Source organism: Mus caroli, chromosome 6 (genome assembly GCF_900094665.2).
Source record: "Mus caroli chromosome 6, CAROLI_EIJ_v1.1, whole genome shotgun sequence".
Taxonomy (NCBI): Eukaryota; Metazoa; Chordata; class Mammalia; order Rodentia; family Muridae; genus Mus; species Mus caroli.
In genome coordinates, this window is record NC_034575.1 from 130,052,049 (window position 1) to 130,063,959 (window position 11,911).

The 11,911-nt window shown below is 34.1% G+C and overlaps 1 protein-coding gene across 1 annotated transcript; it reads right to left on the reverse strand.

The window, feature by feature from the left end:
• Positions 1–10,566: 10,566 nt before the first annotated feature.
• LOC110297057 (taste receptor type 2 member 140) lies at positions 10,567–11,554 on the reverse strand. The gene has a single exon (XM_021165849.1). The coding sequence runs from the start codon at positions 11,535–11,537 to the stop codon at positions 10,599–10,601; it is 939 nt and encodes a 312-aa protein (XP_021021508.1). The 5' UTR covers positions 11,538–11,554; the 3' UTR covers positions 10,567–10,598.
• Positions 11,555–11,911: the final 357 nt, after the last annotated feature.

Genomic DNA, 11,911 nt, shown 5'->3' on the forward strand with positions numbered 1-11,911 from the left:
GGGTAGGGAAGTGTGGGGCGCTATGGGGGACTTTTGGGATAGCATTGGAAATGTAATTGAGGAAAATATGTAATAAAAATATTAAAAATCAAAAAAAAGAAAGTTGAGAATGAATAAATAAGCTAAAAAGGAAATAAAAAAAATAAATAAATAAATAAATAAAAGAAGTGCCTCAAGGCAAAGTGCCCTCACCTATTCCAAAGTCAGTGTTAATGTATTTGATTTATCTATAATTAATTGTATATTACTTTAATTTTTACTTATAACCACTTGATGGATTGAATACACAACATTCAAATATTCAGAAAAAGTTTAATCAACTACAATTTTATTTATTCCTCCATGCTAAAATAAGAATCCTGTTAATAATAATTTGGTGTATATTTTACAATCAATATTTATTTCAGGATATTAAAATACTCTCTGACATGCTGAACCAATTGCAACTTAATATGGAATTGTTAGGTTTATGGAAAAATGATGATGCAAGGTTATATAGGTATAAAAATGGATGGATCTTGGAAGACATGGGAAGAGTAGTTAAAGGTATCAAAATATAATATATGAAATTCTCAAATACTAATAAATTATTTTTAAAACAAGGTACCTCAGTGATAACATGATACTTAGGCAAATCTCAGACTATCATGATCCTCCTGAAAATTTTAATTTTTCTATTGTGACCTAAGTATTGGGTTTCAAAATTTTACCAGGTGACATGATAAAACCAAAACCTATGTTTGCATTTGCAAAAAATGCAGCATTACAATTCAAGATAATATGCTTCCTCTGCATATTAGTAAATGAGATTATTAGCATCAAGTAAAACCTTATCTTTGGAAGATAAAGAAAACAAAATGTTAAATTCATAAATAGGGTCAATTTGTTCTTTTTTAGGAATGATAATCCAGCATTGAAATCATTGTATATCAAACCATAATGTTGTCCTTTTGAATTTGAGGTTTGTCGTAAATAAGGAAGAGAACTTTAACACATGACTACTAACCAAATGGTGACAGAATTTCACATCAGAGAGTGGATCACAATTCCATGAGCATGACAGGCAACATCTTTCAAACAAGAATCTGCATGCATTCTTTCTTTGTTACTTAGCTTCTGTTTGACAAAAGCAGGGAATAAAGGTGTGTGTGTGCATTACTTCATTGCCTGAGAGTATCTGTTCTCTAAGGGCTATAACATTTCTTGGGGAAGAGAGCACTCTCCCAAGGCTGGAAGCTGCTCTGCTCCAGAACAGTCAGGCCTCCCTCACTCTGCTGATGCCCTCTCCCCTTGCTTGAAAGCTCCCACTGGGCCATAAATTTCTACCCACAGCATCTGGTAAACAGACCTACAATTGATAATTCAATACTTTTAGTTAATACATTTGTACAAAATTAAAGGTTAGAAATCACTCATATTCAAATCATTTTGGGGAAAAATGGTAGATAGCATAAGATATTAGAGCTGAACAAGTGTAACTTAATTGTCAAGACCTTCCAATCATAGTTTATTCTTTTAAATTTGTGGAATGCAGTATTTTGCCTACATAGACACCTGTGCACTATGTGCTAGCTATATGTGCATAGGTCAGAAAATCCTTCAGATATCTTGGAACTGGAGTTAAAGATGGTTGTGAGCCAGGATCTGGATGCTAGGAATTAATATGAGTCCTTGGAAAAAGAAGCCAGAGATCCTTAAATGCTGAGCCATCTCTCCAGCCTGCATCTGATTTGGTATCTGGGGCAGAATGGGGGGAGGCATGCCATGTCTGGATGATCCTGATATTGGCCTATGAACTCTCTTGAAAGTTTCCATTTTCAGTGAGAGTCTTGCCAGCCACTGAGAAAACAAGCAAGGATATCCCAGCTTCTTTTCTAAATTACAACAATAAACAGCTTGAAATGGAAAGTATGAATATTCTGAAAACAAAAGTAGGCCATTTCCTTTGGGAAAAATCACAGCTCTGAACTGAGATAATTTCACAAGTGACCATCTGACAAACAGCAAGAAAAGAGATTACAATTCATAAGGACTTCGGTGAACAACAGTACTGAGAACAGGAGACATTTGCTAGGGTGTCTCATCTTATTGAGGTATTTGCACTTGGAATAAGTTAGCAGTGAGAAACAGATCAGGATGCAATGAAGTTTTATTTGACAGGTTTACAGTGCCCATCATTTAGTTCTTCCATGTCATACCCTCCCCCCCCCCCACATTTTTAGTTAGCTTTATTGTTTTATACATGTTTACCATGAAAAGATTAGAAAACACCAAAGTCAGAATTGGAGGTTGGACCAGTGGCAAAATGATTGCTCTTTATGAATAGGGAATTGAGTTTGCATCTTTCACATCTATGTTAGGGGCAGGTACAATAGTACACCAATACATCCCTGCTCTGGCAGGTAGAGACAGTCAACTCCTGGGTTCTCTTGGCCTACCATCTTAGGAAGTCAATTAATTTGAATTTTAGAGAAGAAACGCCATCAAAAACAAAACAAAACAAAACAAAACAAAACAAAACAAAAAACAGCCAAAGTCTGCATCTAGTACAAGCAAAGGCATATACTTGAACATATGTAACACACACAACAGCAAAAATATGAAGAAAAATACAAATTCCCCAAAATTATCAATAGGGAAGACCCTTATATTAAGTCTTAGGTAAAAAAATATGAGAATAAAGAATTTGACCATCATGAACCAATAAGGTTAGTATCACACCAGGTATTATAAAATTATTTTCTGCATAAGCAGTAAAAACATTCCTTTTCACTCATCATTATATTTACCTGGATGAAGTATAGTTAAATACTAGGATCTTAAATTCCTCAAAGCAAGGCAATTCAGAAGACAGTCAAAATAGCAAGTAATCACAGGAGCAGGTACAGTCTTTGACTCTTTTCCCTATTTGTGAAATGTTTTTCTTCCCATTTGGTTGCCTTCTCCAGCCTTGATGTGATGTTATGTGCCTGGTCTTATTGTAAGTTGTTATGTTGTACTGGGTTGATGTTCCTTGAAGAATTTCTTTTTTCTGAGGGCAGGTAGATTTAATGTGGATCTGGGGGAAATGGGAGGTTGGGGGAGGATACTGGAGTAAGTGGGAGAGGGGAAATGGGGGTAAGGAAGTAATATACAAGATGAGAATAAAAAAGTCATCATGGTGTGGTATATAATTTCTGTAAAGGTCAGGCCTGATAGATTAGAGATTACATGGAGACATTGGCAAAATTTCCTAAACTATAGTCTGCAATTTAGATGGAAAGTAGAATGGTCATTAGGAAAGTCACAAGACAAACATAACTTGGTGAGATTTATAATCTCCTAGCAAAAATGTATCCAGTAGATGTTTTCTGTATGGACAGTGAGGTTCTTGATGCTTTTCTACTCTGTTGGCAGTGTAACAGAGTAAAGCACCACTAACTAAGACAATATTAACTAAACATTAACTCAATACCAGCTTTATTTATTTACTGTGAATAATGCCAACAAACAACCTTACTACAAGCTGCAACCATCAGTTGCTGGTATTGAGTATAAAGCTGAATTCTCGTTTGCTCAAATGCAAATAAAGGTTTCTTTTTTTTCACTGCTTTGCATAATTTTGCCTTATCAATACTCTGTCAAATTTGAATTTATTAAGTTTACATGCCAGCTAGTAAAATTTAAAACCTAATGAAATCTCAATGGAAAAATCAAAACATACAAAACTGTGACCAATTCTGTTTTTTAATAAGTTGTTATATCAGACTTGCTATAATAAAAATAATTCTTCCTTAAATTATAGTAATTGTAACATGTGCAAACTATTTTCAATATCTTAGATAAGCAGAATTAAGAAAATCTGTCAAAATTCTTAAGACAAATTACAGGATTGCTTTTTGTGTGAAAAAAGTTTAACAATTGTTGTATCTAGCACTTCCCAATTATTTGTGCTTTCTTCAAAAAAACAGAATACAAACACATAAATTCTCTAAAAAAAAAAAAAAAAAAAACTTTACTCTTTTCATACCAAATAAAACCAGTCAAGAATGATAAAAGTTTTTCAAATTATAGATATTTCTGAAGACTCAATAAAAAAATTAACTTTCAAATTCCAGGTGTTTCACAAATATTAATGGGAGTGATTTTTACATGTTATAATTAAAAACCATTTTTGAAAAAAATTAGGTAAATAAATAATTCTATACTGTTACCTAACTCAAAATAAAAGACCAGATTATTTTTTCTTTGTATAACCCATTGTTTCCCAAATTTTTAATACCCAGTTTCCTTCAAATGAAATTTTACCTCCCAAAAATCAGCTTTCCGGTTTTGCTCATTTAAAATTACTTCATACATATAATTCATTTCCATAATTATCTTTTCAACCCATAAAAATATAAGAACGCATGAATGATTCTATTTTTAATTCATAGTTTATTTCTACCATTGTTACTGAATTTCATTTTATATATCATCCCCAAATATAATAAGTTAATCCTCAACCTATACAAATGTAAAATCCAGACAACCATTTAATGTGATTATCACAAGAAAAGATTGCTATTGAAGTCCTCAAAATTCAAGCAAAAGAATCCAGGAAAGTTCTCCATCTGTTCACTGAATCTAATTTTTAAAACTAGAAAATGTATCTAATTTTTAAAACTAGAAAATGCCACTCCTAGAGAAGAAATCAATAAGTCACAGAAGCAAATATATGTTAAGTATGTATCATTTATATATATATACATATATATGTATATATATACACACACACACATAAGTGGTTCTGTTTTTACAAATAAGGGGAGAAGTCACATAATGGAACACATAATCCTTGAACCACTTCGGATATCCTTTAGCCGTGTGCTTCATAGGGTTATGTTTGACAGTGTTTAACATGAACAAAATTACACCACACTGCAAAGTGTCACAAATGTAATTATCATAACAATGATAAAATTCAAATGCTGTTATTTAAAAAAAAAACATTATTGGGATTGTGGGATATAACTGAAGAGATGGATAAGTCTCTATCCTAGGGAGATGGCATTATTTTTCCTTGAAAATCAATAGCAAGCAAGTACATCGGATGCATGCAGAAGAGTTTAGAGGAGGTACTTTGTGAGGGTTTTTTCTTACTAAAGTTTCCCTGGTTTCTATTGTCATGGGGATTTCTTCTTCTCTACAGTTACCTACTGCTGGTAATTATTGTGTATTGTATTATATTATATACAAGCAATGTGTATGTATGAACACACACACATGCACACGCATCTGCGTGCGCGCGCGCGCGCACACACACACACACACCAAAGCTAAGAACAAGATACGATTCAAGACAACATAGCTGTGGGTTATTAATCTCGAAATCCACTCACTGTATCTGTCAACAAACATGGAAGAAGGAGCAAAATGATCTTAAGAGTCAGAAGAAAAATTACTGTGAGATCACATTGCCTAGAAATAAGAGGGAAGCTATTCTTATATCTTAATAATCTGGGCCCCTGAATGAGGATAACACAAATAACATGCTACTGTGTTTCCTTTTTGGAAAAAAAATTGTTCCTGATTGAAATAGAGTACATGCTGTTTTTCTTTCCATACCATAGTATCTATTAGCAAGGGCCTCTTTATTTGTGAAGACTCTGAACTGTGAGAGGACCAGCGACTACAATATTATGGCTGCCAGAACTACAGTAAAGGGCTGCTCAATACAATGAACCACATATAAGATTGTACTATTGTATAAAATTTATAATTTAAGGAGTAAATCACTGTTGTCTAATACAATAGAGATAGGTAGATTAATAGAGGGTGATGAGATTGATGAAAAATATATTTTGAATTAATTTATTAAAACTAGACAGATCATAGATGATAGATAAAACAGATAGATGACAGCAGATAGAAAGATGGTAGATTAAATAGATGTATAGATAAACAGATGATATATTTGTTCAATAGAGCCTGTGTTCTCTGTTATATTTACATTTTAAGGGAAAGAAGTGTCAGAAAAAGTGAATTGTGCCCTGTGTACAAAGACTCAGAGCAGGAGAGAGTATCCTTGAAATGAATCTCTTTTAGTACTGCTGACAAAAGCTGTATGCAGTACACAGGCTCTACAGACTCACAGATGGATCTGTCTGGGACAGAGTTAGGATTGTAGTGAGAGACAACAATTTATTGAGTCCTACTATGAGCAAGTAGTAGGCTTTGAAGAGGTTTTGAAGTCTGAAAAATGAAGAAATAATGTTATGGGCAATACATAAGTTCAAGGACAGCCACATCTACAGATTTAGACTGACATTAAGTTCTACTACAGGACAATAGTGATAAAAACTGCATGGTATTGGTACAAGGACAAACAAGTTGGTCAATGGAATAGAACTTAAGACCCAGAAATAAAACCACACACTTATAGACATTCGATTTTTGACAGAGAAGCCAAAAATATACAATGAAAAAAGAAAGCATCTTCAATAAATGGTTCTGGTACAACTGGCAATCAGTATGTAGAAAATGAAAATAGACCCATATTTGTCAAAGCTCAAGTCCAAATGGATCAAGAATCCCAAAATAAAACCAGATACACTGAAACTAATAGAAGAGAAAGTGGGAAAGAGCCTTGATGTGTAGGGAGAAATTTCCTACACATAACTCCAATAGCTCAGGTCTTAAGATAAAAAAATTGATAAATGGAACCTTATGAAACTGAAAAAACTTCTGAAAGGCAAAGGACATAGTCAATAGGAAAAATTGACAACTTACAGATTGGAGGAAAAAAAATCTTCATTGAACCTACATCTTATAGAGGGTTAATACCTAAAATATTTTAAGAACACAAGATGCTAACATCCAAAAAATGGAACAACCCAATCAAGAAATGTCATATAGAACTAAACAGAGAATTCACAATGTAGGAATTTGGGATGGATGTGAAGCACTTAAAGAAATGTTCAAAGTCCTTAGTCATCAGGGAAATGCAAATCAAAATGACCTTGAGATTCCACCTTACACCAGTCAGAATGGCTAAGATCAGAAACTCAGGTGACGGCACATGTTGTTGAGAATGTTCAGGAAGAGAAACACTCCTCCATTCCTGATGAGATTGCAAACTAGTACAACCACTCTGGAAATCAATCTGGAGATTCCTCTGAAAATTGAAAATAGATCTACCTGAAGGCCTAGCTATACCACTCTTGAGCATATACCCAAAAGATGCTCTACCATACCACTCGGGCACATGCTCCATTATTTTCATAGTGGTCTTATTTGTGATAGTCAGAAACGGAAAACAAAACCAGATGTCCCACAGTAGAAGAATGGATACAGAAAATGTTATTCATTTACACAATGGAATAATATTTAGCTATTAAGAAAAAGGAAACCATGAGTTTTGCAGGCAAATGGGAAGAACTAGAAAATAACTCTGACTCAAAAGTTCATGCATGGTACATACTTACTAATAAATGTATATTAGCTAAAAAAAAATGTGTAGAATACCTAGGATATAAACCACAGAACTCAAGAAGGTTAACACGCTGAAGGAGGATGCTTCAATTCCACTTCAGAGGGAGAAGAAGCAATCACGGAAGGCAGAGGGAAGTAGAAACCTGGGTGGGTGAGGGGAGATGGAGGGAAAAGGGGGAACATAATCAGGTATTGGGGGTGAGGAGGGATTAAGAAAGAAGCCAGGGGAGCCAGCAGAAATGAATGAAAATATGCAGTCTTGAGAGGTGGGAGGTGGGGAGACCTTATAGAATAGGGAGATCTGGGAGGTGAAAGACTCTCAGAACTCAAAGTATGAAGTCTTAGATGAAATATCCAACAGTGAGGAGATGTAACTTGTAGAGACTACCTACAGTAGAAAAACAGGGCATCAAGTAGAGGGATCAAGTTGCCATCCCACAGTCAAAAAACTCTTACCTAGAACTGTTACTGTCTAAAAGAACTGCAGGGACAAAAACAGTGAACAGACTGAGGGAGAGGAAGTCCAGTGACTAGACTGACTTGGGATCAGTCTCAGTGGGAGACTCCAAGGCCTGAAACTATTACTGATGCTATGCTGTGCTTACAGTCAGAAGCCTGGGATTACTGTCCTCAGAGTGGCCCAACAAGCATCTGACTGAGACAGATGCAGCTACTTTTACCCACCAATGGACTGATGGCAAGGACCCGGTGGTTGAATTAGTGAAAGGTTGGAAGAAGCTGAGGAGGAGGGCAACCCCATAGAAAGACCAGCAGTTTTAACCAACCCAGACTCCTGAGATCTCTGAGACACCTTATCAACAACCAGGCAGCATACACTAGCTGGTTTGAGGCTCTGGACACATATTCAGCAGAGGACTGCCTGATCTGAACTCAGTGAGAAATGATGCATCTAATCCTGGAAAGACTTGTGTCCTCAGGGTGTGGGGAGGCCTAGTGGTGTGAGGGTGATTGGATGGTAAGGGACATCCTCTTGGAGACAGGGGATGAGAACTGGGGTGAGGAACTGTCGGAGGGCAGAGTAGGAGGTGGCTAATGACTGGACTGTAAAAACATAAAATTAATAAAGAGGAAGAAGAAGGAGATCAACAACAACAACCACTCTTGGCAGACAGTTGAGTAAGAAATTGATTACAAAACATAAATATCATATATCTTTCCATATCACTAGCAACTATATTTGAGCTCCCTTAATGAGATGGGATAGAAAGTGAACACAGATTGTCATTGGTTTATTTTGTACTTTCATATACTACTCAGTATATAATGTCATCACTGAGCAGAAGAATTGCATCTCCCAAAACTTGGTATGTGGCTATGAATACAGTAAATTGTTTTCAATTATATTATAGTCATTTTTGGAGTTAATCAAATATTTTAAGTCTCATTTCTTAAGAACTATTGCATACTTTACACTTTCATATCACCCTTTGTGCTATATCATTCATATTTCCCAAAGACTGTGCTAATTAAATATCAGGTATTCATATTTATTGATATTTATTGATATTTGACCTAATTGGAATATTTAAGTAACAAGTATAAACTTGCAGAAAAATTATAAAATCAAGGGCATTCTAGAAGAGAATGTTGCTTAAGAAAAGAAGAATCCTTAAGAGACTTAAGAACCCCCATACAATGTTCATGATGATGACTGTTGCAGTGCACAGATGTGCATGACTTTTTCCTTTCTAAAGTAAATTACATATTGTCTCATATTTCCTAATACTAAAGAAGTCTCAAAAATAATGGGCACAAGGGCAAAATTTTAGTTGCATTAATGTTATAGTAACATTCTTCAGCACTTGAGAGTATCAGTCATTTATATTAGCATATAATATTTTTTCAAATTTCTTCTGAAGCTCAAATTGATTACCTACTTTTACTTTTTAAAACACTGTACATACTTTCTAAATGTGACTATGGTTCTATTGGTCCCAATTTTCTTACAATGTACAAAATTCTTTAACTTTTCTTGGGAAATGTGACCAAACAAATAATTATTTCAGGGAAACAATGAAGAAATGATTCAACCCATGTCTAGTGTGGTGAAATAATTTACTGAGGCTAAATACATGATTACAGGCAACCAACAGTAACTGAGAGAAGGAGATCTCGTCTTCCTCAGAGACGATCCTACCCCACAAAATAGCAATGACTAGATACCACATTAGCAATTAGCAACAAGTAGTCAACCTTGAAATAATACACACAAGCAAGACCAAATAAACTAAGAAAGTTTTAGGTTTATTTATATTTATGCTTGTAATTTTGAAATATATAAAATCTATATACATGTACATATATATTCATATAATTAGAGAAAAAGAGGCTATGAAATTAAGGGGGACCAGAATATAGGCAAACAATGAAATGGAGGAGGTTGGAGAAAGGAAAGGTAGGTAAGGGGAGAAAGCTCAAAAATAGATTTAAAATTAAAAAAAATAGAGAGAGTTCTAATATCATTAGCACCATTTTGCATTTGTGGACAAAAAACCTAAAATGAATTGTATTAAACAGGTCAATACTTCATAGGAAAAAGTACATGTTTTCCATTAATAAATAAGTTTGAAAGACTCTTAATTTCTAAAATGAGTAAAATGGATATGAAAATTGGAATAAACTCAAATTTTTCATTAAAAGTTCCCGAATGGATTATAAATTTGAAACAATAAAAGGATATTTCATGTCTAATTATATATCATTATGTTCTAAACTGTATCAATATAATTATTTAGACATAATTCATTGTTTTTGCCATTTATAACATCATACACACCCACAAACACATATATGCATATGTATATACATATATATATACACACATATATAAACATAGACCTTAGGATTCATTAATGATATTAAAATCTTCAAAAGCCTATTTTATAGTAGAAAATTACATTATATCAATAATACAACTTCTTCTATATATATGGTTCATGCTGACATCATTATATGTATAGCAATATCTATCCCTTAATATTTTGGACAGTACTTGATTCCCAAAGAATTTTGTAAAATTCACAAAGTTATAACTAAAAAATAAACTGAAAGTACAAATGTAAACATACAGTCTCTCTTAAGAACAAGTCACCTTGTAGACTACGGAAGTCAATACACTAACTGGTCTAAGGACCTTGGAGTTCTGCAGCATTAAAACTGGACTTCAGCCACCATACTGTGGATATAAAAGTCTGTCTGAGCTTAGAATTTCCTAGAATTAGGACACAAGAGTGGCCTGAAGGAAAAGCAAGTGATATAACCTCAAAAAAAAAATTGAACACAGTGCTCGAAAGAAAATTCATTTTCGAAGATTGCATGACAAGTGCCAGAAAGAAAATGGTGTATAGTAAGAGAAAGGTGACCATCATTTGTAGGGCCTTAAAATGGGCTGTGGTGCTGAGGTCTCTGGAGTCTTTGGCATTGTGTTGCATGTTCTTCAGATGAGTCCACAGTGAGAAGATGAGCAGGAGAAAAATTGTCAGAGTCACACTGAAGGGTATGGATGTGAATATAGTGTTGGCAAATAAAAAAATCCTAGAAATATGTAGATTGTTATCTGAATGAGAACTATAGGACATATTTACTTTATATACATCAACTGAGATAACAATAAATGTGTTTGTGACTAAAACATTTACAAACAAGAGGAGAAGCGACACCAGTAGTGTTACTGAAACTACAGTTTTTACCCTCCACCTTAGGGAAAGAAAAATAGAATTTGAAAAATTAGCTATCTTGAGAAAATAAAAGATGCTGAGACACGTAGCAAGCCAAATATTGAAATGATTGATCACTGTCCAGGAATTATTAAATATTATCAACACTTTTCTTTTTGTCATCAATGCTGAGTACAGCTCAGATATGAATAAAACTATGAGTAGTGACCACACAAAAGCAAGTCTGGAGATGGCCAGAGCAGTGAATATCTCATCCACTAAGGAGATCTTTCTTCTCTTGGCCCAGTCCATAATGTTCACCACAGCTATGAATCCATTTCCTAAACACCCTATAATGATTTCTACACCTAGGATGATTAATAATGTACACTTCACAGTAGCATTCATTGTCACCAGGAGATGCTCCAAGTCCTTAATGTAATCTTCTAAAAGGCTATGTCTATGTGATTCTTGATTTCAAAACATAATTATTATGAATTTTCATCAACCATCACATGAATCAATCATAAAAATTCAATAACTTGGTTTATAATTTTCTTCACAAACAATAAACCCCATATTTTTTGTCCAAAACAGCACAGAATAATTTTATCTAGGTTCTAACTACTAAGTACCTTGCACACAACAGCCAGAAGTTCTATGTAGATGATTCTAAAGGAAATATTAATTTTTCACATGTATCAGCAAAACAAAGATAGTATAATTTTCAGTGTTTTATTATGTCTACTTATTAAAATATAGCTAAAATGTACCAGGAAAAC